This window comes from Carcharhinus amblyrhynchos, chromosome 12, assembly GCF_965287045.1.
Source record: "Carcharhinus amblyrhynchos chromosome 12, sCarAmb.v2.hapA, whole genome shotgun sequence".
NCBI classification, from domain to species: Eukaryota; Metazoa; Chordata; class Chondrichthyes; order Carcharhiniformes; family Carcharhinidae; genus Carcharhinus; species Carcharhinus amblyrhynchos.
In genome coordinates this window covers 29,532,131-29,558,353 of record NC_137335.1, presented here as the reverse complement: position 1 = coordinate 29,558,353, position 26,223 = coordinate 29,532,131, and the positions used below count along the sequence as shown (strand labels likewise).

General features: G+C 40.5%; 1 protein-coding gene across 4 annotated transcripts in view; it reads right to left on the bottom strand.

Annotated features, from left to right (window-relative positions):
* Nucleotides 1–229: 229 nt before the first annotated feature.
* Nucleotides 230–26,223, bottom strand: part of LOC145350880 (zinc finger protein 292-like) — a 197,240-nt gene continuing 171,246 nt past the window's right edge. For 2 of the 4 annotated variants that reach the window (XM_080200295.1, XM_080200294.1), the window contains exons 4-6: nt 22,314–22,450; nt 16,003–16,144; nt 230–7,469 (exon numbers count right to left, since the gene is read on the bottom strand). In XM_080200295.1, the coding sequence (XP_080056421.1) occupies nt 786–7,469; nt 16,003–16,144; nt 22,314–22,450 (6,963 nt within the window). In that variant the 3' untranslated portion in view covers nt 230–785. Of the gene's footprint in view, nt 7,470–16,002; nt 16,145–22,313; nt 22,451–25,097; nt 25,301–26,223 lie in introns of those variants that run through there. The other 2 variants (XM_080200293.1, XM_080200296.1) reach the window with 2 other exon arrangements.

The following is a 26,223-nucleotide window of genomic DNA, read 5'->3' as shown; positions in this document are numbered from 1 at the left end:
GCCTAGCTATTATACAATGTTTACCTGGAGCTTGTTCTTAAAACTCTCAAGGGTTGTTGTAAGGAGAGAGAGTATCCCATGGAGTACATAATGAATTATATACAAAATATCTACACATTTCCTCCACCCCACTCCAAAAACAAATGCAATTCAAGTATTGTTTACAAAGTTGTGCCAAAACTGATGGCGAACTTTTGCATAATTTGGTTAACGAAATAAATAAAAACAATTTGGAGCTTTGCAAGATGTTTTTATTATACTGATGTCCAATGTTGTAAAGAATTTATATTTATGGATCGGTAGTAGATAGAATTTGTAGTAAACGGGATACAATCTCTTTAAATATATAGACAATGATAAAGTACAGGTCAAGCTATATCGTACAGCATCTTCAGCAGCATGCTTCAGCAATGCTGATCTACCAAGTCAATAACAGAATGTACATACGTCCATAACAGTCAGCCTATCAGATCAGAATAGCCCCTCTTCCATATACAACTGTATGACATCAGATTATCATATTTGTTTTACATAAACAGAGCAATTGTTCTGTGCCACAATTTTGTCCCATAGGGATTCTGTAGAATATAGTGGACATGGCTACTGCCATATTAGTTTTTGTTTTTTAAAAAAAGAACTAAAAAAACTAGACATTTACAAACATGCTTTTGTTAAAATGTACAAGGCATCCTTTTGGTTTGATTACTAGCAAGGACCAAATGAAAGCAAAATAAAGCTTCTAATTACCCTTACTTATTTCAATATATACAGTAGATGTTACAGAGTTATGTACTCTTTACAGCAATTCTTTCCTTTACACTTTTAACTTGGGCCAGCATATTAAAGTCTACTTTTACTCGACTAAGCACCACTGTGGGTTGCATATGTTGAAGTTGCTTCTCAGCAAGCTCAACACAATCAGAATGTGACTTGTCCATTATTATTTTTATGTTTTTAAAAATGTGGAGAGACAAGGGAGTAGCAAAATCAGTAAGGGCTTGATGATCAGTAGTTCCCATGCTCAATCTACCTTCAGCTGGCTGTTTGATGTGGTCAATAGGAACTCTTAAAGTTTTGTCATCTTTCACAGGATGGTTTGCTGATGAGCTGTTCCTGTCACCTAACACTACACTCGAGGTTAATCCAGGATCTGCTCTTTTTTCAGTATGACTGTGAGAAGGACCTTTATCAGACAAAGCTTTTTTCTTTTGCTTTAGAGCAGATTCCTCAAGGAATTTTAGGAATGAGAATTCAAATCCCATGGGTTTAAATGTGCTCAAATCAAAAGGCTTTTGATGGTGAGTCTTGTGTGGACATGAGATGTGCACTGGAGTTGAAGCCTCTTTCTCATCAAGAATTTGGACTGAATTAACTTCCGACAGCTGCTCAGGATTTTCCATTAAATTCCTTTTCTTTTTACTCTGTATGCATTCTTTTTCTGTGTCTGTGAGGATCAGGTGACCATTTGGCCTTTTCTTACAAGACTGATAGTTACTTACATCAGTTACTTTACTCTCAGCAATCATCTCTACTGTCTCCTCCTGTTCAGTTTGAATGCAGGCAGAAGTACTGGTATCAATCAGTTTAGCATTAAACAATTCTGAAAATCCTTCAGTGGTCTTGAAGGAGTCATCATTCTCAAGTTTCTCGTTGAAAACTTCAGTTTCACTTAGCTTGGTCTGCTGTTGAATCACTACACCATTGACAGCATTGTCTACCAATCCCTCTTCATGCTTGGTTACGTACTCACTCGATGCTTTACCTTGCACACTTGCAGATTTTCTGCAAGTTATCAGATGACCGTGGTACTGACTTACAAATGTATTGGAAATTTTGTGATGAATCCTATAATGTTTTACTAGACTGCGTTCACTGGTAACAACTGATGAACAATTCTGAAACATGCATGGATATTGCTCTCTCGCAGAATTGTTGCTACATATGGCCAAGGCTTGAGCCTTACTTTTAAGAGTACACTTAGCAACTTTTCTAGGGCTGCAAGACTTATTCCCATCAATTTCACTGCTTTTCACAACTTTGCTATCTGATGTGAAACATTCCTTTGATATGGGTTTAGATTTACCCTGGTTTATGATGTCTTCATTTTCACTAACTTCTTCAAGTCCAAAATAGCTCTTTTCGTCAGACAGATCATCGTAATTGGCTGTTCTTGGAATGTTTTCTTGGTCTGTTATGATTTTTCTGGGTCTCATCAAATAAGATTGATGAAGTTCTCTGTGCTTTGTAAAGATGTGTCTTAAAAGGTTAGATCTAGTGGCATAGGTACGATCACAGCCTTCACAATCACATTTAAAACAAGTCGCATCCATATCGCTTTGCTGACTTTCCACATCTAAGCCATGAGCTACCAGAAGGTGTTTAATAAAACTCCAGAAAACTGTAAATGAAGATACACAATCAGCCTGGTCACAATTAAACTTCCCCTCACTGGTGGAAGATACTATTTTCCCCATTTCATCTAAAGTGAGACTGTGAAGTTCAGAATAGTGTTTAATTAGGTCTGTGAGTCCTTGGAAAATTCTACAGCAATCATCGAGCTGACATCGGAACTCTCTGACTTGGACATTGACATTTTTGGTGGTTTCTTGTTTGATCTGCGTGTGAAGCAGCTGTTGGTCAGACTGGTGCACAGCTCGATAGTGCAGTATTAAGTTTTGTTGAATAGCGAAAGCTGCAGAGCAACCCTTGTGAACACACCTGTAAGGCTTGTGAAATTTATTGAATTTACATTCAGTTTTTATTTTTGTAATTGATTTCCTGTACTTTCTTTCTCCTGTATCTGCAGCATTTTTAGCTTGCTTCAAATCTTCACTTTTCCTTCTCTGCATTGATGCATCTGGTGACATCTCCAAGACACCTTCTGGTCTTTGTGGGTCTAGAGAGGAATCTTTTGTTCTTTCTTCAGATACTAAAACCTTTTGTGATTCTGCAGGGAGTGAGATGTCACGTGGCCCTGCTGCCACTGGCGAGGCGCCGCACGGCCCTGCTGCCACTGGCGAGGCGCCGCACGGCCCTGCTGCCACTGGCGAGGCGCCGCACGGCCCTGCTGCCACTGGCGAGGCGCCGCACGGCCCTGCTGCCACTGGCGAGGCGCCGCACGGCCCTGCTGCCACTGGCGAGGCGCCATTCATCACTACTGGCACAGATGAGGGACCCTGCAGTAGTGAGCTATCTGCTGACTTGGTTGCTACTTCAGAGATGGCTTGTGACCCTAATGCCACAATTGAGACATCCTGCAGCCCTGACGATAGTAGTGAAATATTCGGTGGCCCTGACACTAACGGTGAGATACCCTGAGCCTCTGGGAGCAAGACAGCCTGTGACATTGATGGTAACGGTGATACACATCGTTGCACTGTTGACAGCAGAGACACATCCTGTAGCCCGTCTGGTATAGGTGATACATTTTGGGGCCTCACCGATTGCAGCAAGACATTATGTGGCCATGCCAATAGTGGTGAGACAGATTGCAACCCTGCTGATGGCGCAAGGCCACTGTGCGGCTCAACTGCCAACACAGAGGCATCCTGAGGCCCTGCCAGTAGCAATCGGGTATCCTGGGACCCTGGTGCTGGCACCAAAGCATCCGGTGGCACTACCGATTGGGCCAAATCATTTTGGAGTTGTGCTGGTAATGCTGAGCAATTCTGCAGGCCCACCAGTAGCTCTGAGCCACTCTGTGACATTCCATGATTATACAGTATAGTCTTTGAGTTCTGAGTGCTATGCAAATGAAGACTGATTTCTGAGTTAATCTCATTAGGTCCTGAAGTTATTGGCTGCAATTTGTGCAGTTCTGTGGATTCGTTCTCTTGTGACCCATTCATTCTAGGTTGAGAATTGATTTCCTGCATTGGTGGAACAGTATCCACAGCTTTATAATGACCATCTGATTTTCTGCAGTATGCTCTTTTAATTCTTAGTTTTACCAGCTCCTCCCGTGTTACCTGATGCATCGATTGGTAGTGGGCTCGGAGATTAGAGTTTCTTGTAAATGTTTTTTGGCAGTTAGGAACATGGCATCTAAATGGAGCAAATCTAGTCTGATACATCTTTATTTCCATTATCTGCTCTTTAGAATACTGATGAACTTTAACATAATGATTGGTCAGGGCGTCTTTAGTCATTGCACTATAGATGCAACCACCTTCCTGACAGATAAATGGTTTAATGAGATTCAGTTTCAGTTCTTTGTCATTTTCAGAAGCCTGCAGTGATGTACTTGTTTGCGTATCTGTCAAACCCTGATTGATTATATTTGGACTATTGGTGCAATTAGTCATTGGCGTGTGTGTCAAGATGTTCATAGAAGCAGCTGGTGTCCCTGAACTTGAAGTAGGACACAGTGCACCACTTCTGCAAAGCTTCTCATCATATTCCAAATTCAGATTTTGCAAGCCCAACAAAAGTTCAGCTATGCTTATATCTCGTGTCTTGAAGTCTGCAGAGTGAGATGAATTATGATTGCTATCAATCTCTGGCAGGGTGCCATTGGTAAAATATATAGTTGGCTCACAGCTGCTTTCCAAATTTTGAGGGTGAATCTCATTGCCAACAAAACTTGTTCCTGTACAAAAACTGGATTCAAGAGCCTGCTGCAAGGGCTCACAAGACGAATAGGTATTTGAGCTTTTAACAGCATCTAATATTGGTGGAACCTCAGTGCTGAGTGACATGTCTTCACCAGCCACAAATGATCCTGGGCTACACACAGTTGTTAGTGCCTGTGATATAGTTATATTGGCTGTGTGGTCCTCCACAGCATCCGTTCCAAATCTGGGTTGAAAGGTCTGCTGAATTACTTCAGTCTCAAATGTCCCAGGAAGGCTAGTGACCTGGGGAGTCTTGTTTGGATCAAATACAGCAGAACTATAGTTGTTCTCCTGTGTTGGTGGAAAAAGCTCATGAGCAGCAAATGAAGCTGCACTGTCCCCCATTTCCAATGATTGAAGGAATGTTTCGCCAGTCAAGAATGTATCTGGGACACAGGGAGGGTCAGGTTCCTGAGGGACAAATGAACTCGGTGAAAGAATCTTTTCTGTTTTGTATAAAGCCTGCCCAGTCTTCTGCTTCACAACTGAAGAACTTTCCTTTTTATCATAAGGTTTACAGATGGCACGTCGTGACAAATGACCTCCAAGAGATTTGGGGTTAGTAAATTCCCTATAGCACCTACTACAGATAAATTTGTCACCTTTAATGATTGCAGGCCATTTTGCACGCTTATTGTGTGTGTGTTTTTTCTTCCTGGATTGAGATACATTTCCATTTTCAATAGTTAAAACACTGGGAACAGGTTGCTGATAAATAGCATCTACTGTGTTCAAGGTGCTTTCAGGTGTCATGCTTAAGCTTTCCTCATTTGAAAAACACAATGGGTTTGAAGAGTCTTCCTGATTTTGACATTTCAAAGGATTTTTAACCCGTTGGACTTTTGACGTGTTCCGCTGTTTTTTCAGTGTTTCGTAGTAGTCAGGGTGAGTAGCCTTGATGTGTTTGCTGACACTACGTGATGAAGTATAGCTTCGATTACAGCCAGGAACCTTACAACCGAACATTTGGACCATTTTTGTTGCTTCACCTGGTTTTGTTTCTAAAGGTTGTGGTGGAATAAGGGTACCCTCCCCTTTAAACATCGTTTTTGGCAAAACACCATGAGTCAGACTCATGCTCATCTCTCCTTCGCTCTTCACAGTTACTCCAAAGTACGTGTCTTTAAGAAGATGACTCTGTTCTCCGCTAGATGGTAAGGCATTTAATTCTTCAGACATGGAGGATTTGGATTTAACAGTTTCACTTGCAACATAATCAACAGCAAAGCCATTCTGGTAAGTGTCAGGCTGATTGCATGGCTCATCTTTCATCTTTATTTGTAATAATTGATTAACCTGATCATCTCTATTGGCATCAAGCTGGCTTGTTTCAAAAGGTAAACTATTTTCAACTTCAATTTTCACACAAGCATGTGTGACATGATCAACCTCATGCTTTTGCAGTTCACTCTGGGAGTAGTAAACATTTCCACAGTTTGAGAATTTGCAAGTGTATGAGGAATTGTGATAATGCTGTGCTTCATGATCGTACAACAAATAGGACTCAGTAAAAATTCTTCCACAGTTCTGAAACATGCATTTAGCTTTGAACAGTACATGCTCTTTCCTGTGTCCTACCAATTCAGAGTATGTACCAAAGCTTGCATTACACTCCAGTTGTATACAGACATAGGGTTTAGGGCCGCAATGAATTTGCAAATGTTCATTAAGGTGAGAAACACTAACAAAGCGTCTCCTACAATACTGACAAACAACTTTATTACTTTGCATTTTAAGGAACTGCTTTGCTTCTTCATCATTACCATGACCTTTCACATGTGCAATTAAGTTTTTAAAATATTTAAAAGATTTGGTACAGTGTGTTACAGGACAGGTGTGATCTTCAGTGCAGTCCACTTTTTGTGTCGTCATGATTGCAGGTTTGTAAGATTTATCTTTGCCTTCATCATCAGAGCCATCACTATCACTGAAGACTATAAAATCCTGACTGTATAGGCTGTTCCTTTTAATTGGACGATGTTCCTGCTTGTCTATTTCAGCCAGCTTTTTTCCTGCAATACTGTCAGGCAAGTTCTTAGGTGGTCTTCCAACTCTCCTTTTTGGTTTGATAGAAGCTAGTCGTTCTTTACAAGATTGCTTAATATGAAATGTAACATGTGGAACAAAAATCTCCTTTTTCTTAAAGCTTTTGGCACATATAGGGCAGTAATAGTTTCCCTCCTTCACGTGTGTTTGAGCATGACGGATAATTCGGTGTCCCAGAAACTCTCGGTCACATAATACACAATACTGCATATAGGCTTGCCAGTTCTTAAATCTGGCAGATACCACACCTTTCTCAATTTTATCTTTTACCTTCATTCCAATTTCTGCAGACGAAGTGTTTTGCACTTTCATCACATCACTGTAAAACTTAGGGAGTCCATTCAGTGAATGTTCTTTTGTAGCAACATCAAGATGGTTCTCGTTGTTTTCATCAAAGAGGTCACTGTCATTAAGTTCATCTATGGAAGACACAATAGATGCTTCCTCTCCCATCAATGCAAGACAGTGGCGTTTCAGAGTCTTCCAATCCCAAAATTCAGGATCAAAGGGCCAATGTGTTTTTAAAACGAGCAAGAGTTCGCATCTCAGAGAGTTAGGGATTGGACCATTTTCATCATCATACTTCTGGTCTGGCTGGTTGTATAAAGTCTCAACTGCATAATAAGCTTCCACTGTAGGTTCCAACAGGAATTCGGTAAGCTGGCATGCACGTCTGACTTCTAAATAATCAGGTAACAAGCATGATACTGTCTTGCAAATTGAAGTCTTCACCGTGGGACTTTCATTTGATTCCATGCGCAGTGCTCTTACACAGAGTTCGATACAAGCTGAAAGACCAGCCTCCCCTGCCTGTAAAGTAAAACATAAAGATATCATATCTTAAATATAAATCATTGCTCAGGTTTGATATAATAACCAGGATGTGAACTCATGGATGAAAACAAATTTAAGTTTTTACCTTGTTTGCATGAACTTAGTACAGTTTTATAGTGATTAGCTGCTTAAAATAATCAAAATGCTGTCCAAAAACAAATTTGTATATTCAAAAACTACAATCAATATCAAAAGCATGGCAACAGTTAGTAATATAAACTGAATTTTCCTTGTGCCTGTAGTAGCAAGTCCTCATTTATTCTTGGGTCTTAGAGGCTACTATTGTATCCAGTTCATTGAGACTGGGACCAGTTAGAAATGCAAATAAGTAAGCAATGCTGAGTGGTCAAAACTGCCATCGACGAATATGCATCTTGCACTTTTTTTTTACATGGCAGTCAAGATTATTGTGTGGGCACATGTTATAGGGAACGCTGGTGGCACATGGCCCATTTATTGCATTGCACTGCTATATATTAGATCAGAAGCACATTGCACACACTGAGGTCATTTGGCTGAGCATATCATTTTTGATTCGTTGACAGAGCTAGCCAGTTAATTCCCCATCCCCATAACTCTGCAACTATTTCTTTTTTCAAGTATATTATCAAATTACTGCATTTTTTAGTGGCCTGTGCATTTTAATTTTAGTAATCATTTTAGTTATTATCCCCTTTGTTGAAAGAAACTGTCTCGGTTATTAATCATTAATCTGTAGGAATTAGTGTAACTCAAGTGACTGTACTAATAGACAATGCTCAAGACTCATGGAAACTTTGTAACAGTTGATCAGAACATTCGATTCATCAGCAGCTCAACATCACCTCTGCCGAAGTACTACCCAGATTATCCTCACTGTTAGTCTGCTGAGAACATTAGTGCTTGAATCCTCCCCTTCATTTTCAGCCCTAAACTAGCACACAGAGCAGCTTAGCCTTTTTAAGCATTAGTGTGTGCTCAGGAACATTGGTTTTAGGACGAAAATAAATGGAAAAATAAAATTACTAAGACTCTGAGTAGCTGGGGTAGTAGAATCTGTCCACTGAGCAGTAGGGTCTGAAGACCTAACTAACTAGTTGTTCAAAGGCCAATTGTTTAAAGTGCAGGTGAATATCAAACACCAGAAACCAGGAAGTACCTGTTCAATCAACTCTACTGATCATTTGGGCTACTGTTCACATTGATTATCACAGAATCTTTACAGTGCAGGAGGCTGCCACTGGCTCTCTAAATGAGCATTTTCTCTAGTCCCACTTCTCTGCCTTATCCCCATAACTTTGCACATTCTCTTTTTTCAGATTGCAATCCAATTCCTTTTTTAATACCTCAATCAAACTTGCCTCCACCATCCTTGGAAAGTTCGTTCCAGACCCCAACCATGCCCTGGATAAAATGTTGTCCTCACATCACTTTAACTTTTTATAAACTTATCAATTGCATTGCTATTGCTGTCAATTCATGGCACAAAACCAGGCTAAACCAACTTCTCTCCACACATTTTTAAATTCAAAGAAAATACAATCCAAATTTATGAAAACTGTACACAATTCATGATTTCTCATTCTTTTAAAGCCTCTACAGGCACGGTTAATGATTTAGTACCAGCGAGATTTGTATACTATATCTTCGAGGGCACTAGTTCTTTCAAGATTACCATGCATTGTACTAGTGTGTGCCTTTCCATACAGTCTGTATAAAACTTCCAGTCAGCACTATTTACTTTTCACCCATGATCAATGTTGTATACTTGCTAATGAGTAAAAAAATTTCACTTCCATTTTTTATCGTGGGACACAAGTTATGGCTGGCCGGTCAGCATTTATTGCCCATCCTTACTTGCCAGAAGGCAACTGAGAGTTAACAACGTTGCTGTGGCCTTGCAGTCACATGTAGGCTAGACTGGGTAAGGACAGCAGATTTCCTTCCTTAAGGGACATTGGTGAACAAGGTCTGTTTTTATGACAATTGACAATGGTTTCAATGTCATCAGTAGATTCTTAATTCTAGTTTTTTTAAAAACTGAATTTAAATTCCACCACCTGCCATGGCAGGATTTGATAACAGGTCCTCAAAACATTAGCTGAGTTTTTGGATTAATATGGATTAATAGTCTAGTGGTTAAGTCATTAGGCCATTATCTCCCTCATTCTGAAAAGGCACATAAAGGTAAAAACAGTTTGAACTATGCTTATAATTGATTTCACTGAACATTTAAAAAATGTTAGACATTTATTAATAGAAAAAACCTTTATTCAACAGTATTCCTTCTTGTATATGGAACATGGGGAAATCATTTATGGAGTGATCGTCCAAACTGAAAGTAATTACTCTCCATTTGTTCATGGCTGATGGGCAAATCTGTAAAATTAATATCACTTCAAGACTAGAGCAAATCTCTCACCCGATAATGACTTTATTTGGCAATGAGATGAAAAGGGGAGTAGGATAAACCAGGAAACTGTCAGGACATCAGCCCAACATCAGCGGTAGCAAGTTTTCAGAAACCATCTCCTTGAAAAGCAAGTGTTAGTCAAGTATAGGCTAAATGCATTTATTGAAGGGTAAATTGTGCCTAGCTGATTTCATTGTATTATTACGAGGTAATAAATACTGTTATTGATTAAAGTAGATTTGTAAATATGTCTTCTGGAAGGCATCAACAAAGCACCACACAAGGTATTAATTAAGAATGAATGTAGTGGTATGAATATGAAATTGAGTCAGTAACAGAAAGCAGGGCATGGTGGCAAATGGATGTTTTCCAGATCAGGAGGTGATTTGCACTAGTATTTGATCTAAACTTCAGAATGACAAAGGTGGGATGGTAACATGGGCAAAACAAAATGGCAGAAGGATTTCAATGCAGAGTTGTATGAAGTGATGCATTTTGGGATACTAACATGAAAAGACAATATAATATCAATAGTACAGTTCTGAAAAGTGCAAATGAGCAAAAAGACATTGAAGGTGGCAGGGCAAGTTGTTAAGATGGCTGAAATATCATTGTTTTAATATTTAATATCTCTTTATAAACACAAAGAGATCACGTAAGAACATCATAAATCTGAGTTCAGCCTCAACTGGGCCATAAGGATGCAAAGTCTTAGACAGAAAATATATCACAATGCCGTCAGGGCATGAAGGATTTCAATTATGAAGAGAGTTTGGAAAAGTTAGGACCCTACCTTATTCCTTCTGCCAAGCGGTCAGTAACTAGACATCATGGCCCAGATATTCTGGTCTCCGGATGGCTGTTTCCCAAAGCTTAACTGGCAGATGCATTGGAAGTCCCAAGGTAAGTAAGCCATGGGAATTGCATGAGAAGTTACAACTTCTGATGGGCTATTCCCCTGCATCCAAGTCTGTGTTAAAGAGTTGGATTTCCCAGCTGCGCTTGCCCCAAGACCTTGCCTGAGATCAATGGACCTTTGCGTGGTCCGGGTCCTGCCTGCTAAGATCCCTGTGGCTGGCGGGAAGGGAAAATTCTGCCCAGAGACTTGAGGTTCTGACTCACTTACCAGAAGTTTTTCAGGAGGATCTAGAGAGGAATAAACTATGCAATGTGATCTCTTTCGCTTATAAACAGAGACATTAAAGGCAAGAGGGTAGCCTGGGAAAGGGTTGGTCCACTCAAAGATAGTGGAGGTAATCTATGCATAGAACCAGAGGAAATGGGCGAGACACTAAACTGAACACTTTGCCTCAGTATTCACCAAAGACAGGGGCTTGATGGATGAGGGGCCTAGGGTAGGGTATGTGGATATTCTGGGTCATGTCAATATCAAAAAGGTAGTGGTATTGGGTGACTTAAAAAACATTAAAGTAGATAAGTTCCCAGGGCCTGACTGGATCTACCCAGAATACAGAGAGGAAAGGGTACAGATTGCTGGAGCCTTGATAGAAGGCTACAGATGAAGTTACAGAGGACTGGAGGATAGCCAATGTTGTTCTATTGTTTAAAAGGGGCAGCAGGGATAATCCAGGAAATTATAGGCTGGTGAGCCTTACGTCAGTGGCAGGCAATTATTGGAAAAGATTCTCAGGGACAGGATTTACTCACATTTGGAAATAAATAGACTTATTAGTGATAGACAGCATGGTTTTGTGAAGGGGAGGTTGTGTTTTTTGAGTAAGTGATGAAGATGATAGATGAGGGAAAGGCAGTGGATGTTGTATACATAAACTCCAGCAAAGCCTTTGACAAGGTACCTTATGGTAGACTAGGACTAAAGGTGAAGTCACATGGAATAGAGGAGACCTGGCAAGATGGATACAGAACTGGCTTGGCCACAAAATAAAGTAAAAAGTCTGACAACACCAGGTTTTAGTCCAACCTATTTATTTGATAATATTCTCACAAGCTTTCGAGGGGTTGCCCTCTTCGTCAGGTGAATGGAGAGTTCTGGCCTCAGACAGAGCATATAAAGCACAGACAGTTTAGAGATTACTGATTAAAATGCGAATCCTTACACCTAACCTGCTGTTCAAGACCTGAAGTGGCTGACAATGTGAGTGGTAGGAGCACTGATCACAGTTTAAAGAGATGTGTATTGTCTCCAGACAGTACAGTAAGTGAGGTTTTGCAAACCCAGGCAAGTCACGGGGGTTACAGATAGTGCGACATGAACCCAAGATCCCTGTTGAGACCGTCCTCATGTGTGCGGAACTTGGCTATCAGTCTCTGCTCAGCAACTCTGCGCTGTCGTGTGTCGTGAAGGCCGCCTTGGAGAATGCTTACCCGAAGGTCAGAGGCTGAATGCCCATGACCACTGAAGTGTTCGCCAACAGGAAGGGAACAGTCTTGCCTGGTGACTGTCGAGCGATGTTCATTCATCTGTTGTCGTAGCGTCTGCATGGTCTCCCCAATGTACCATGCTTCGGGACATCCTTTCTTAAAACCTCACTTACTGTACTGTCTGGAGACAATACACATCTCTTTAAACTGTGATCAGTGCTCCTACCACTCACATTGTCAGCCACTTCAGGTCTTGAACAGCAGGTTAGGTGTAAGGATTCGCATTTTAATCAGTAATCTCTAAACTGTCTGTGCTTTATATGCTCTGTCTGAGGCCAGAACTCTCCATTCACCTGACGAAGAGGGCAACCCCTCGAAAGCTTGTGAGAATATTATCAAATAAATAGGTTGGACTAAAACCTGGTGTTGTCAGACTTTTTACTGTGTTTACGCCAGTCCAACGCCGGCATACCCACATCTTGGCCACAAAAAACAGAGGGTAGCAGAAGAAGAGTGCTTTTCTGAATGGAAGGTTCTGACTAGCGGTGTTCATGATGTCTTTGTAGTTCCACAGGGTCAATTCTGGAACCTTTGTTGTTCGTAGTATATATAAATGATTTGAAGGAAAACGTAGCTGGTCTGGTTAATAAGTTCGAAGACAACACAAAAATTGATGGAGTTGCGGATAGTGAAGAGGATTGTCAGAGGATACAGCAAGATATAAACCAGCTGCAGACTTGGGTGGAGAAATGGCAAATGGAGGTTAATCCAGACAAGTGTGAAATAATGCATTTTGGAAAGTCCAATGTATGTAGGAATTATACAGTAAATGGTAGAAACCTTAGGAATGTTGACAGCAGAGAGATCTGGGCGTACATGTTCACTGATCACTGAAAGTGGCAACGAAGGTGGATAAGGTAGTCAAGAAAGCAAATGGCATGCTTGCCTTCATTGGTTGGGGCATTGAGTATAAAAATTGGTGGAATATGTTGCAGCTGTACAGAGTCTTAGTTAGACTTCATTTAGAATACTGTGTTCAATTCTGGTCAGCTCACTACCAGAAGGATGTGGATGCTTTGGAGGGGGTACAGAGGAGGTTTACGAGGATGTTGACTGGTCTGGAAGGTATTAGCTATGAGGGAAGTTGGATAAACTTGGTTTGTTCTCATTGGAACAATGGAGTTTGAGGGCTGAACTGATAGAGGTTTACAAGATTATGAGTGGCATGGACAGAGCAGGTAGTCATTTCTAGGGTAGAAAAGTCAAATACTAAGGGATATAGGTTTAAAGTGCTTGGGTAAAGTTCAGAGGAGATGCGCAAGGTAAGTTTTTTTTACACAAAGGGTGGTGAATATCTGGAACGCACTGCCTGGGGAGGTGGTGGGAGTAGGTACAATAACGTCATTTAAAGGCGCAACTGGACGAATACATGAACAGGGTAGGAATAGGAGGATATAATGCATATGGTTTTAGTATAGGCAGGCATCATAATCGGCACAAGTTTGGGGGGCTGAAGGGCCTGTGCCTGTGCTTACTTTTCTTTGTTTTTTTGTATATTTGACTGAGGCGGCACGGTAGCATAGTGGGGTGGCATGGTAGAACACAGGTTAGCACTGCTGCTTCACAGCACCAGGAACCGGGTTCGATTCCTGGCTTGGGTCAATGTCTATGTGGAGTTTGCATATTCTCCCCATGTCTGAGCACCTCCAGGTGCTCAGGTTTCCTCTCACATTCTGAAAGACGTGCTGGTTAGGTGCATTGACTTGAACAGGTGCTGGGCTGTGGCAACTAGGGGAATTTCACAGTAGCTTCATTGCAGTGTTAATGTAAGCTTTACTTGTGACTAATAAACATTAGCTTTAAAAAAAACTCCTGGGTAACTATACAAATGACATTCGTGATCCCGCCGCCCCAATACCATCCTCCCCCACCCCAATCCTATCACCCCACCCAGCTGATATCCTAGGCTTACCATCGAACTCTACCACTTAGTTACTTACCTCCTTCACACTCATTCACTAACACAGTGAAAGGTTATTTAAATGTATTAGTGAGAAAAAGAACTTGCCAAAATATGCAGCTAGAACCATTAAAAAAAGGGGTGCAGCTAAGCTTTGCCTGATTATCCTGAACTGTGAAGGAGGGCTCGGGGAACAAGTATGCTCAATATTTCTGAACAGGCCTGGTTTAGAAATCCGGATGAGAAATGCAGAGCTCTGGCACTGTGTTAAAAAAAACAAGCAGGAGAAGAGTAGCAATTGGACAGTGACTGCCACTCCAATTTAAAATCATTGGCAAAGTACCTGGAAGGAAGACCAAGAACTATGATCTTAATCACAGACTGTCAGGATCTGGAACACTTTGCATGAAAAGATGGTGGAATTTTACATGGGAGTTGGAGAGAAACTTGAGGTTGAGTAATTTATAGTGCCTTAAAAAAAGGGGGCACCTACGCCTTCTCTCCGATTCTTTTACACTATAATGCTGGGCCCTGGTGATCTCTGTGCTGCCTAGATCTTGTCCAGCCTGAGTCAAGAAGGTTGGATGAGACAGGTATGGACAAAATTTGGCACGGTAAGTGGGTATGGAGTGGCAATCTGGTGCTGATTGCCATTAAGTGAAGTTAGGGCCCAATGTACATGTACACCCTTCAATGGTTCTGATAAATAATCTCTTATTTAGGCTGATGGTATCACCTTGTACTTCAACATATATCTGAGATTTGCAATACTGCAGATTTCTCTTTATTGTTTCATAGTGAGATACTTTATTGATCAAAGGGCCTTTGTTGTTATATTGCCTTTTTTATCCAAACCCAGAACTAATATATGTAATGTTTCTGATACCAGTAAATCTATAATTTGATTTACTAAAAAGCTGAACATTTCTCAGCTTCTACTGCAGTGACTGTCACACCGTGATAGCAACAGAAGTTATTATTTGTTAGCCATTATCTCCAAGGGTAATTAAGGAGGAATTATTGACTTTGAACAGTAATATCAAGTACAACAGATCAAAACTATGGTAACCTACCTAATCATTAGTGTGATGAACTTCACAAGGGAAAAATCAATTTTGTAGTTGACTGTCTGGCGTTAACTTTGGTAATACGGTAGCCTGAGTTACAGGCTGTGGATTCAAAACTTACATTAGGATTGGAACACAGTCTAAGCTGATACTTCAGTGCAGTACTGAGAGATCTGCACTGCAGGAGCCAACAGATGTCAAAGTATCAGCCTAGCTACCCTCCAGATGTACTAAAAAAGGGCCAGTTGTGATTTTTAAGAACAGCAGTGAGGTTTTCCCAGTATTCTGACCAACATTTATCAAATTGAGAACTGAATTAATCACCAAATTGGTCATTTACCTAGATTGCTGCTTATGGGATCTTGCTGTGTGCACATATTTACAAAATAAGTGACAATCTTTCAAAAGAAATTCATTAGCTGTGGGGAATCCTGAGAATGTGAAAGGTGTTATATCAATGTAAGCTCTTTCCTCTAATTACATTCTCTCATTTGCACGAATATAAGATCTCTTTTTCGAGGCCAAGGTGGGCAATGAATGCTAGCTTAGCCAGTGACACCCACATCCCATGACAGAAATAAAAAAATGTTCAGCTGTTGATATTATGGGCAAGTTTACAGCACCAGGATTTGCTCTTTCCTCTCATACTTCTATACTTGCCCTGTTATACATTCAAATCAGAAATGTGTTACAATTAGTTCTCAAACATAGCATGCAATGGAACTTTGCACAAAGGATTATTCCTACCTCTGATTGTATGACTTTAATAAGAAAGAAAATATGATAAACTGTTTTGGACAACATAGAGAACTGCCGACAGCACTCCAGAAAGATCTGTGTGGAAGACTCCACCCGTTGCTGCAGTTTGCTCCAGAAGAGTGTCAGTTCCCTGAAATCAAAAGTATTTAGCTGTTACTGATTTCACAAGTTCAGACCATGTGGAGTCAGGGGACAACTAGGAACATGGATAGCATATTGGCTACAAAACAGAAGAGAGTGGCTACTCAGGATAGCAATTGCTGCAAAAGTGGATTAGTATTGGGACCAAAGTTTTTTTTACAATATGGTTAAAAAATTTGGACTCTGGAATCAGAAATATCACAAAAAATTTGTGGACACCAAATTGCAGGGTGTAGTTTACACTGAGGAAGAATGTGACAACATTTAACAAGACATTAATAAAATTACTCAATGGTTGAATAATTACCAAATTAATTTCAAATAGAAATAGTTGCTAATTAATTACAGATTTGGAATATTGTTGGAAAAAGAGACATGCTGGCCAAAGTTTTCATCTTGCACTCATCAAGACAGACACAAGAATGCCAAATTTCAGAGGGAGCAACAACTTATAATGCATGGGAAAAGGGAACTGAGCTGTTGGCAAGTGGACCCTGGTCAAGGTGAGCCATGGAGATTGTTGCCCCCTATCATTTGTTTCAAATTAAAAATGGCACAATGAAGTCTAGGGTTATATGGCAGGAGCAGAGGCAGGATGTGGAATTAAGGGCCATAAACATATTAGTCACGATCTTATTAAGTGGTAGAGCAGGCTGAATGGCCTACTGCTCCTATTTATGTTCTTAAGTTGGGTTGCATAACATCAGTAGCATTAAAAAACAGGCCATTCAATCAAACTGGAATGTGCTACACAAACCTCCATCCACCCCTATTCCTCTAATCCTATCTACATATCTTTCTATTCCTTTTTCCTTCATGCGCTTACGTAACTTTCCCTTAAATGCACCTTGAAATTATAGAATGATGCAGCACAGAAGTAGGCCATTCAACCCAGTGTTCTTTGGCAAATCTATGCTATTAATCCCCTGCTCATTCCCCAAAGCCCTGTACTCTTATTTTCAAATATTACCCAATTTTCCTTTGGAGGTTCCCTATTGGATCTGTTTCTGCCACACTTCCAGGCATCAAATCAACTTGCTGTACTTCTCTTTTAAAAAATGCTTCTACTTGTTACCTCTAATTCTTTTGTCAATTTAAATTTGAGTCCTCTGGTCAGTAACATTTTATCAATTTCTCTTCAATCACTCTATCAGAACTATTCATGATTTTGAACACCTGTAACAAATCCTCCCTTGACCAATGCTATGCAGTTCAACTACTCTTTGTGGTAGTGTATTCCATATTGTCATCTCTCCAAGTAAAGAAGTCTCTCTTGAAATTTCTGTTAAGGATATTTTTATAATCATGACCTTTAGCAGAAATGTAAGTGGAAACAATTTTTCTACTGTATTAAATCCTTTCATAATCTTAAAAGTCACTATCAACTCAGTCCTCAGCCGCATCTTTTCTAGACAGGTGTCCCAATTTGTCCTATCACGGATATTCTCTTAGTTCTGGTATCATCCTTGTAAACCTTCTTGGAGCTAGATTCTGTACGCTTTATATTATATGGAGACTTGAGCTGTGCACAGGACTCCCAAGGGTGGTCTCACCAACAGATACACAAATTTATCTGGTAATGAACTCGAGTGGTTTGCTTTGCTTTTTTATGTTCTTTCTGTCACAATTTAGATCATACGTATCTTTACCCTGGATCACCTTATTCCTCTACCCTATTGACTCTTATTCAAACAATATGTGAACACCTTAGTCTTCAAATATGCGACCGCACATTTATCAACATTGAAATTGCTGGAAAAAAGTTTTTTGTCTTTCACTCAAGACAGACAGAAGAATACTAAATTTGAATGGGAGTAACAATTTATATTGCAAAGTGTTGATAGTTTGCAGTAGACAGATTACTTGAGGCGTTGCCATGGAGCACTACTGTCTCCAATGCTTTTGTTTACTTTAAAGCAAGGTACAATGCCCAGACATATTCCAATGTCTAAAGGACAGATATGGAGGCCCAAGGCACACACAGGTGATACCCCATTGTGCCCCATTTTATCTGTGAATTAGCCAAATGGTTGAGTGAGTTGCTGCAATCAGTTCTGGATCAGTTTTCACAGTGAAAGATTCCTTAACCTTTGTGAAATCTAGATACAACATGCATGTCGATAGCAATGTCGTGTTCATGTGCTCGTTCAATATTTCAAACCTGCTCACCAATGTGCCATTCAAGGAAGCCATAGATATTTGCATGATGCTCTTATATTTTGGCAATCTAGACAATGCCATTTCTGAATCTGTATTTATTGAATTTATGAACTTGGAAACTCTTACAATTGAGTTCAGCTTTAAACACACCATATAAGCTCAAATAGAGGGTGCTGCCATGGGATCTCCTCTAGGCTGAGCTCTTGCTAACATTTCTGTTGGTTTCCACAGGAAATGTTTTCATGAAAAGTCAATGGACCCTGTCCATATTTCAACACATGGATGATATGTTTGCTGTCTTTGAATCTGCAACTGCACGCAAGAGCTTCATTATCTTAAAGGTACTTCATCCTGCACTCAAATTCCCATGTAAAATTGAACAGTCTAATGAGCTCCCTTTTCTTGACTGGTTATGTGAGGAATCTACTCAAGCCTATCCTCACTAGTCAATATCAGCATCGCAATGCACATCTCCACATGCTAGAAGATTGACCTTATTGGCAAACTCTTAACTAGTCCAGAGCCAGCAAGCTTGATGCCAAATTAGGGCAAATTAGTACTTTGTGTGGGATAATGGCTACCCTGATCAGGTCATGCTGATCATGCATCTCACAATGGGCGTAATTACATTTAAATGTGCTAATGCACATTGAAACAGGACCAGCAAGATCATGAGAGATGAGAACCAGGCACAAACTTGATTTTTTGCTTCTTACCCAATTTAACTTGCCACCCCGATCAACCAGTGGGACGAGGCAGTAAGATTGCCTCCCCATGTGTTAGTATAACACACTTAAACACTACCAAATCATTTGCATTATTCTTCTTCAGTTTTCTGCTCGAGCTAAGTCTGATGAACAACATTCTGTTCTGTACTATGGGTTGGGCAAAGAGGCAGGTCTTTTAACCACCCCAGTAAGAATAGAGATCAATTCCCATGTTGTTGGCATCAATCTGGCCCAAACTGGCTGTCCAACCAACTGAGCCCAACAGCTCCCCAAAGAGACTGAGTTGCTGTAAACTACATGTACATTGTAGCCTGAGGTATGGATAAACATAGAACATGGAACAGTACAGGCCCTTTGGCCCTCGATGTTGTGCCGAGCTATGTCCAAACCCAAGATCAAGCTATCCCACCTTCGGCCCTCGATGTTGTGCCGAGCTATGTCCAAACCCAAGAACAAGCTATCCCACTCCCCATCATTCTGGTGTGCTCCATGTGCCTATCCAATAACTGCTTGAAAGTTCCTAAAGAGTCCGACTCCACTATCACAGCAGGCAGTGCATTCCACCCCTCAACCACTCAGTGAAGAATCTACCTTGGACATGCCTCCTATATCCCGAACCATGAACCTTATAGTTATGCCCCCCAATAACAGCTACATCCACCCGAGGAAATAGTTTCTGCACGTCCACTGTATCTATCCCCCTCATCATCTTATAAACGTCTATTAAGTCACCTCTCATCCTCCTCTGCTCTAAAGAGAAAAGCCCCAGCTCGCTCAACCTTTCCTCATAAGACCTACCCTCCAAACCAGGCAGCATCCTGGTAAATCTCCTCTGCACTCTCTCCAGTGCTTCCACGTCCATCTTATAGTGAGGTGACCAGAACAATATTCCAAATGTGGTCTCACCAAGGTCCTGTATAGATGCAGCATAACCCCACAGCTCTTAAAACTCAAACCCCCTATTAATAAACGCTAACATAATATAAGCCTTCTTCACGGTTCTATCCATTTGAGTGGCAACCTTCAGAGATCTGTGGATATGAACCCCAAGATCTCTCTGTTCCTCTACATTCCTCAGAACCCTGCCATTGACCCTGTAATCTGTATTCAAGTTTGTCCTGCCTCGTACTTCAGGTTTAAACTCCATCTGCCACTTTTCGGACCAGCTCTGCATCCTATCAATGTCTCTTTGCAGCCTACAAGAGCTCTCTGTCTCATCCACTACTCCACCAATCTTGGTGTCATCAGCAAACTTAGTAACCCATCCTTCAGTCCCCTCTTCCAAGTCACTGACAAAAAACAATCACAAATAGCAGAGGACCCAGCACTGATCCCTGTGGTACACTGCTGGTAACAGGCCTCCGGCCTGAAAATTTTCCCTCCACCACCATCCTCGATAGTGACGGTGTAGAGTTTCCCAAACTTTTCAAGCCACAGAATACTTCTGACCTCCAAAAAGTACTGAAGGGACCTGTGACAACACCCTGATTACATTGAAGAACCAAACCACAAAAAAAAATTGTGCAATAGGTACGAACATACTTAAAAACTTAAAAAGATGCTGCTACGTCTTACTTTATTACAATAAATGAATAATAAATAAACAAATACTTCAAAGACTTACTTCTTCGTCATTTTTAATGGCAACATTGCTCAAATACATTCCCTTGCCCACTCTCACCTGACTCTTCTTCCTAACCGAGCCACACCACCACCCTCCTGCAGCCAACTCTCAGCCATGCGGGCTCCAGCTCTTCACCTCCACAAACCCCAACCCCCCCACCCCCCAAATCCCAACTCCCACGGTCCCACATCACCTCCCCACCCATGCCCCTGGCCTTGGCTCTCCACTGACTACCCCCTGCCCTTCTTCAGCCCTTGGCTCTTGCAGCCTCACTCACCCCCCAACCTTTGGCTCTTCTTGGGGCCCACTCAGACCAGTCAACTGCAGGTGAGAGTAGATAAGGGAGTGTCTCTGAGTGCGGGCTCCTATTAACAATAACAAAAAGTTAAGACTCGGAAGTATTTGCTGAATGACAGAATAATTAATGCACACATACAAGACTTAGAATCCCAGTCGCAAAACCCAGTCTGAGTACCTCTGGTATAGAAACTCCGATTCCTTTTCATCATATGGCTGACCAGGAATCTTGGTCTTGCCACATGCCATTGGTGGAAGGATTGTTGATACTCAACCATGTTTTGAACATGGTTGAGTCCTGGAGTAGATCTTTAACCTGGAACTTCTAACTCAGAGATAGTGACACAACTCCTTGTGCCCCAAAACCTCAGCACAATTCCATTATTACAAAGTTATCCTTAACAAGCAATTCTTTACACAGATACACTCAGCTACTTAACTGTACCAATAATATTCATTTTTCTGTTAACCAGCCAATGCTTACGAACAAATTAAACACAGCAAAATCACATTAAATCACTATTTTAACAACTGGCTCTAAAGCAAATTTCTGAAAGTTAGTACCAAAAGTTTTAATTTAGAATATTTTGAAGAAAATATATTTGATATAAAGCAAAAAGTCTCAACAAAACTCCTTGTAGGACCTCAAAACGTACCTACCATTTTAATTATCATGCCCTTTTGCTCTTGCAATACTATCAATTATCCTTTTGTCAATTGCACACATTTGTTTTGATCTGTTCAAGAACTTGGTGAAACAGTGGGATAGCATGTAGTTGCTTTTCTTAGACTCAAAGCCTAAATGGATGAGAGTTTGGAAAGTCTTTAACCACTTCTGGTGGGGGGTGATCCAGCTTATAGCATTAAACTATACACTATGGTGCAGGCTGCTGCAGCATCACTCAGAGAAGTCATAAGAATAGTGCACAATGGTGGATTTGGAATGTTCTTCTAAGGATAGCTAAGGCACACTGCTGTAGCTGAGTAAGGACATTATATCTGAGTATGCTAGAGTGTGTTTGATGCTGATTCTGAACATTTAAAATGGAAAAAATGTCTTTTCTCAGTGTTCACACATCAAACAAGCACAATAGTTATCAAAGGAAAATTATAACAGTGTTAGCCCCGTTATACTGACATTGCTAAAACATCAACAGAAAGGGGACTGCATCTCCATAAACAATTTTGAGAAGTTCAGACATCTGGAAATGAAAAATCAGCTTTCTTCCAGTTGTAGCTTGAGAACCATATACTCCCAAGGTGAATCTCCACACAAAATCGGATTAGTTTAGCAAATGCTCTTGTAATAACACATAATTCACCTCCAGCAGGTGAGAAGGGTGACTCACCATGCACAGTATACATCTCCCTCCTGAAGCTGCCGTGTGAGGAAAGCTGTGCATAAGATGAGGGCTAAGTTCTCCTCGCCATCAGACTCCAGGTTGCATATCATCTCCAATGCATCCTTGCAGTCAACTGCTGAGATCTTAAACACAAACACAATTTGCAGACTACAATTAAAATACATTTTCTGGAGTGACTAACAAGGCAAAGGAACAGACAAATCTTCAAAATTCTGGAACACCACTGAACATGATGGAGAAGATGGCAACTAAGATCAAACAGATTGGCTTATGGGACACCTCTGAACGCACTTATAAAAGGTGGATAAATTTAGGAACACAGTGCAAAACGTCAGACCAAGATAGCTGAAGTCAACGTTCATGGGTGGAGTAGAAGGAGACATTCAAGAGCAGAGAATGAACACATACAAGATTACAGAGTTAAGGTGGATAATCTATGTTATCTCTGCCAATGAATCCACTTTCTTCGTGACTCACTGAACACCTTTAGTGTGATTTCCATCTCACTGACTGAACCATGCAAGGCCAGCATCAGTCTCATATTGGCCTTGGCTATAACGATAGCATTTTGGTAATTGATTCACACAAAGAGTTCTGAAGAGTCGCTGTCATTCATGGAATCATTCCCCAGAATCATAACCACATTCAGAAGGTAAAATAAAAAATATAGTATTGTGTCCACTTCCAGTTCATACAGTTTGCTTCACAGTGAGCTCATGCAGGGCATCTTATGTTCCTCGACATCTTCGTGTTAGACTTTGTTTAATTTTCATTAGTAGAAGATATCAGAGGTTTAGTTGCTTTTGTCACATTTCAATTATGAAACTCTACTATTGCATTAAGATTTGAAAAGCTCTATCTATTGTGAGAAGATTACGACAGGAGGAGAGAGAACATTCCTGACCTAACCAGGATGACCAAATCCACTAGTGGGAGCAGACATCACAATAACATTTTTTTGATGTGCTGATACAGCTAACCTTCATCACAGGCATTTTTTTTCAGATACATCAATTGTACTCTACAAAACTCAACGTAGGAAAAGCCAAATTGACTGTTAATTGATTCTGGTAGTTGAACTCTGTTTGGTCTTTTATTTGAGGTGAAACAATGTAAAATTAACTTCTGGGTGACAGCCTTGCAAGATGATGGTTTATGCTGTTGTGGTCAGTTCTGTATTATGCATCACACAGTGTGACTCAGAAGTTGGCATGGCAGTCTTTGCTGCAGAGAATGACAGTTGTCTGGAAAGGTATATGATTTACTGACCCTTACTTTCTCTGGGCCCTTTTCTCAGCCAGCTGAGTTTTATTTACATAAACATTAGTATTAAACTTCAAAATAAATATCATAGAATGGAACCATTATACCATCAAAGGCAGCCATTTGGATACTGTGTCTATGCCAGCCCCATTAAGGAGCAATTCACATATTGCCACTCCCTCACTTTCCCCACATCCCTATGTATCCTTTTCAGATTTTTAGGTAATGTAGAAAAATTGATAGCGTAGAAAGAGGCCACTCTGCCCATCACATCTGTGCCTACTGAAAAATGGGCTGCCCAGCCTAATCACATTTTCAAGCACCTGATCTGTAGATTCCTGAAAGTTACAGATACCTTTTAAATGAGTTTAGGATTTGCACCTCTCCTAGCCTTTCAGTTAGGAAGTTCCAGAGCATACCACCCTCTAGGTGAAAAAAAAAATCCCCAGTTTCATTCTAATCCTTCAACCAATTGCCTTAAATCTATGTTCCCTGACCTCTCTACTAAAGTAAACAGACCCTTCCTCTGTCCAGGCCCCTCAGCATTCTGTACATCTCAATCAAATCTCCCCATAATACCCCACCTCTCCCTGTTCCAAGGAAAATAACCCCTCATTACCGTAAATATTTTCACATTTATTGTGTATTCCTTTGCCTTGCTTGACATCCCCAAATGCATCACCAAGTTGATTTCCATTGTCACTTTTCTGCCCACCTGACCTGTACATTAATATCCCATCAACCATGTGGCCAATTTTTGTATCATCAATGGCTACTTGATTATGCCCCCTACATTTAAGTCCAAATCACTAATACATACCACAAAAAGCAGAGGACATAATGCTGATCCCTGCAGAACCCCACCGGAAACAGTTTTCCGGTCACAAAAGTACCTGTCAACTATTACCCTTTCTTTCCTGCAACACAGCCAATTTTCTATCAAGCCAGCTTACATTCCTCTGGATCCCACTGTCTTGTTTTTTTTAAACCATGTGGAATCTTGTCAAAAGCTGTTAAAATATATGCAGTCCACATCAATTGCACTTGATGGAGCCTTCTCAAAAATTTCAATGAAGTTGATCAGATACTATCTTCCCTTAACAAGTCCATGCTAACTGTACTTGATTATTCAGTACCGAAGTAACAGTTTATCTAATCACTCAGAACTGATTTCAATCATTTGCCTCCTCCTGAGAACAGACTGATTGGTCTATACCATCCTGTCTATTCCTTGCTTCATTTTTAAACAAAGGTACAGCATTAGCATTTCTCTAAATAATCCTCATCCAGTGAGGATTTGAAAATTATGATCAGAGCATCCACTGTTAGTTGACAGCCTGCAGATATCTCACAACTGAAATTCTGTTTGGAAATAATACTGCTAGATGTGGAAGTCCCTGAAAGAACATAGATACAGTTTTCATTTAAAAAGATCTTTCATAAAATTACTAGGCTAGCTTTACTTTGTCAAAACCATAACAGAATCAATAATTGGACCATGCTTACCTCTTCCATTAATATGTCGCTGGATGATGCAGTACAGAGACAGGTAAGATAGATCTGTTTAAAAATACTCTTTGTACCAATTTCTGGATGTTCTGCACAAACTTTTGCCAACTTTGTAGCCTGATCAATTCTCTTTCCTTTGACGAGGTGTCGGATTCGCATTTCAAGGAGGGCAGGACCTTCCTGTACCAGAAATTCATTCACTGCAAAGATCATAAATCTATCAATACCCTCAAAGATTTTTTTTTTACTTACATGATTTTATAGACTACAAGTTTCTGAAACTATTGTCATCTCACCTTTACAAGCTCCTAGTCTGCAGCTGAACCACCCATCTACATTCTTCTATACTATGCCTGAAGCAGTGTAACCAGGAAAATTGTATGAAACATCAAAAGCTGGAGTCCAGCATAACTGACAAATTAGAAGGAATATAAGTTTACACATAATCAATCTAGAGCATGTTAGAAATGCAGTTTCTTTACTTTTAACAATAAGCAATTAAATACACATTCTGCTTGCATGGTCAAATGATTCAAAAGACCAACAACCAACCTGTAACACGAGCACGTTGTGATACAGTACTGAAGGCCCATCGTACACGTCCCAATTCTTTGCGAGAGGTATTCAATTAATCCCTATCCTTTCCTCATAACCCTGTAGCTTTTTCTCCCTTCGTGTATTTATTCATTTCTCTTTTGAAAGTAAGTAGTTAATCTGCTTTCACTACCCTTTCAGGTCATGCATTTCAGGTCATCATTAGTCACTAACTCATGTTGCCTCTGATCCTTTTGTCAATCACCTTAGATCTGTTTCTTATAATTAGACCCTTCTCAGAGTCATGCAAGACAGATGAGGCATTAGGCCCGTCAAATCCATTCTGGTTTTCTGCAGAGCAATCCAGTCAGTTACATCCTTCCATTCTATCTTTGTCATCGTGCAAGTTTATTTCCCTTAACAGTAGTGACTTTTAAGGGGTGTCTTGACAAGTACATGAATAAGATACGAATAGAGAGATATGGTCCCCAGAAGGGTAGGGGGTTTTAGTTATGTCAGGCAGCATGGTCTGTGCAAGGTTGGAAGGTCGAAGGGCCTGTTCTGTGCTGTAATTTTCTTTGTTCTAACC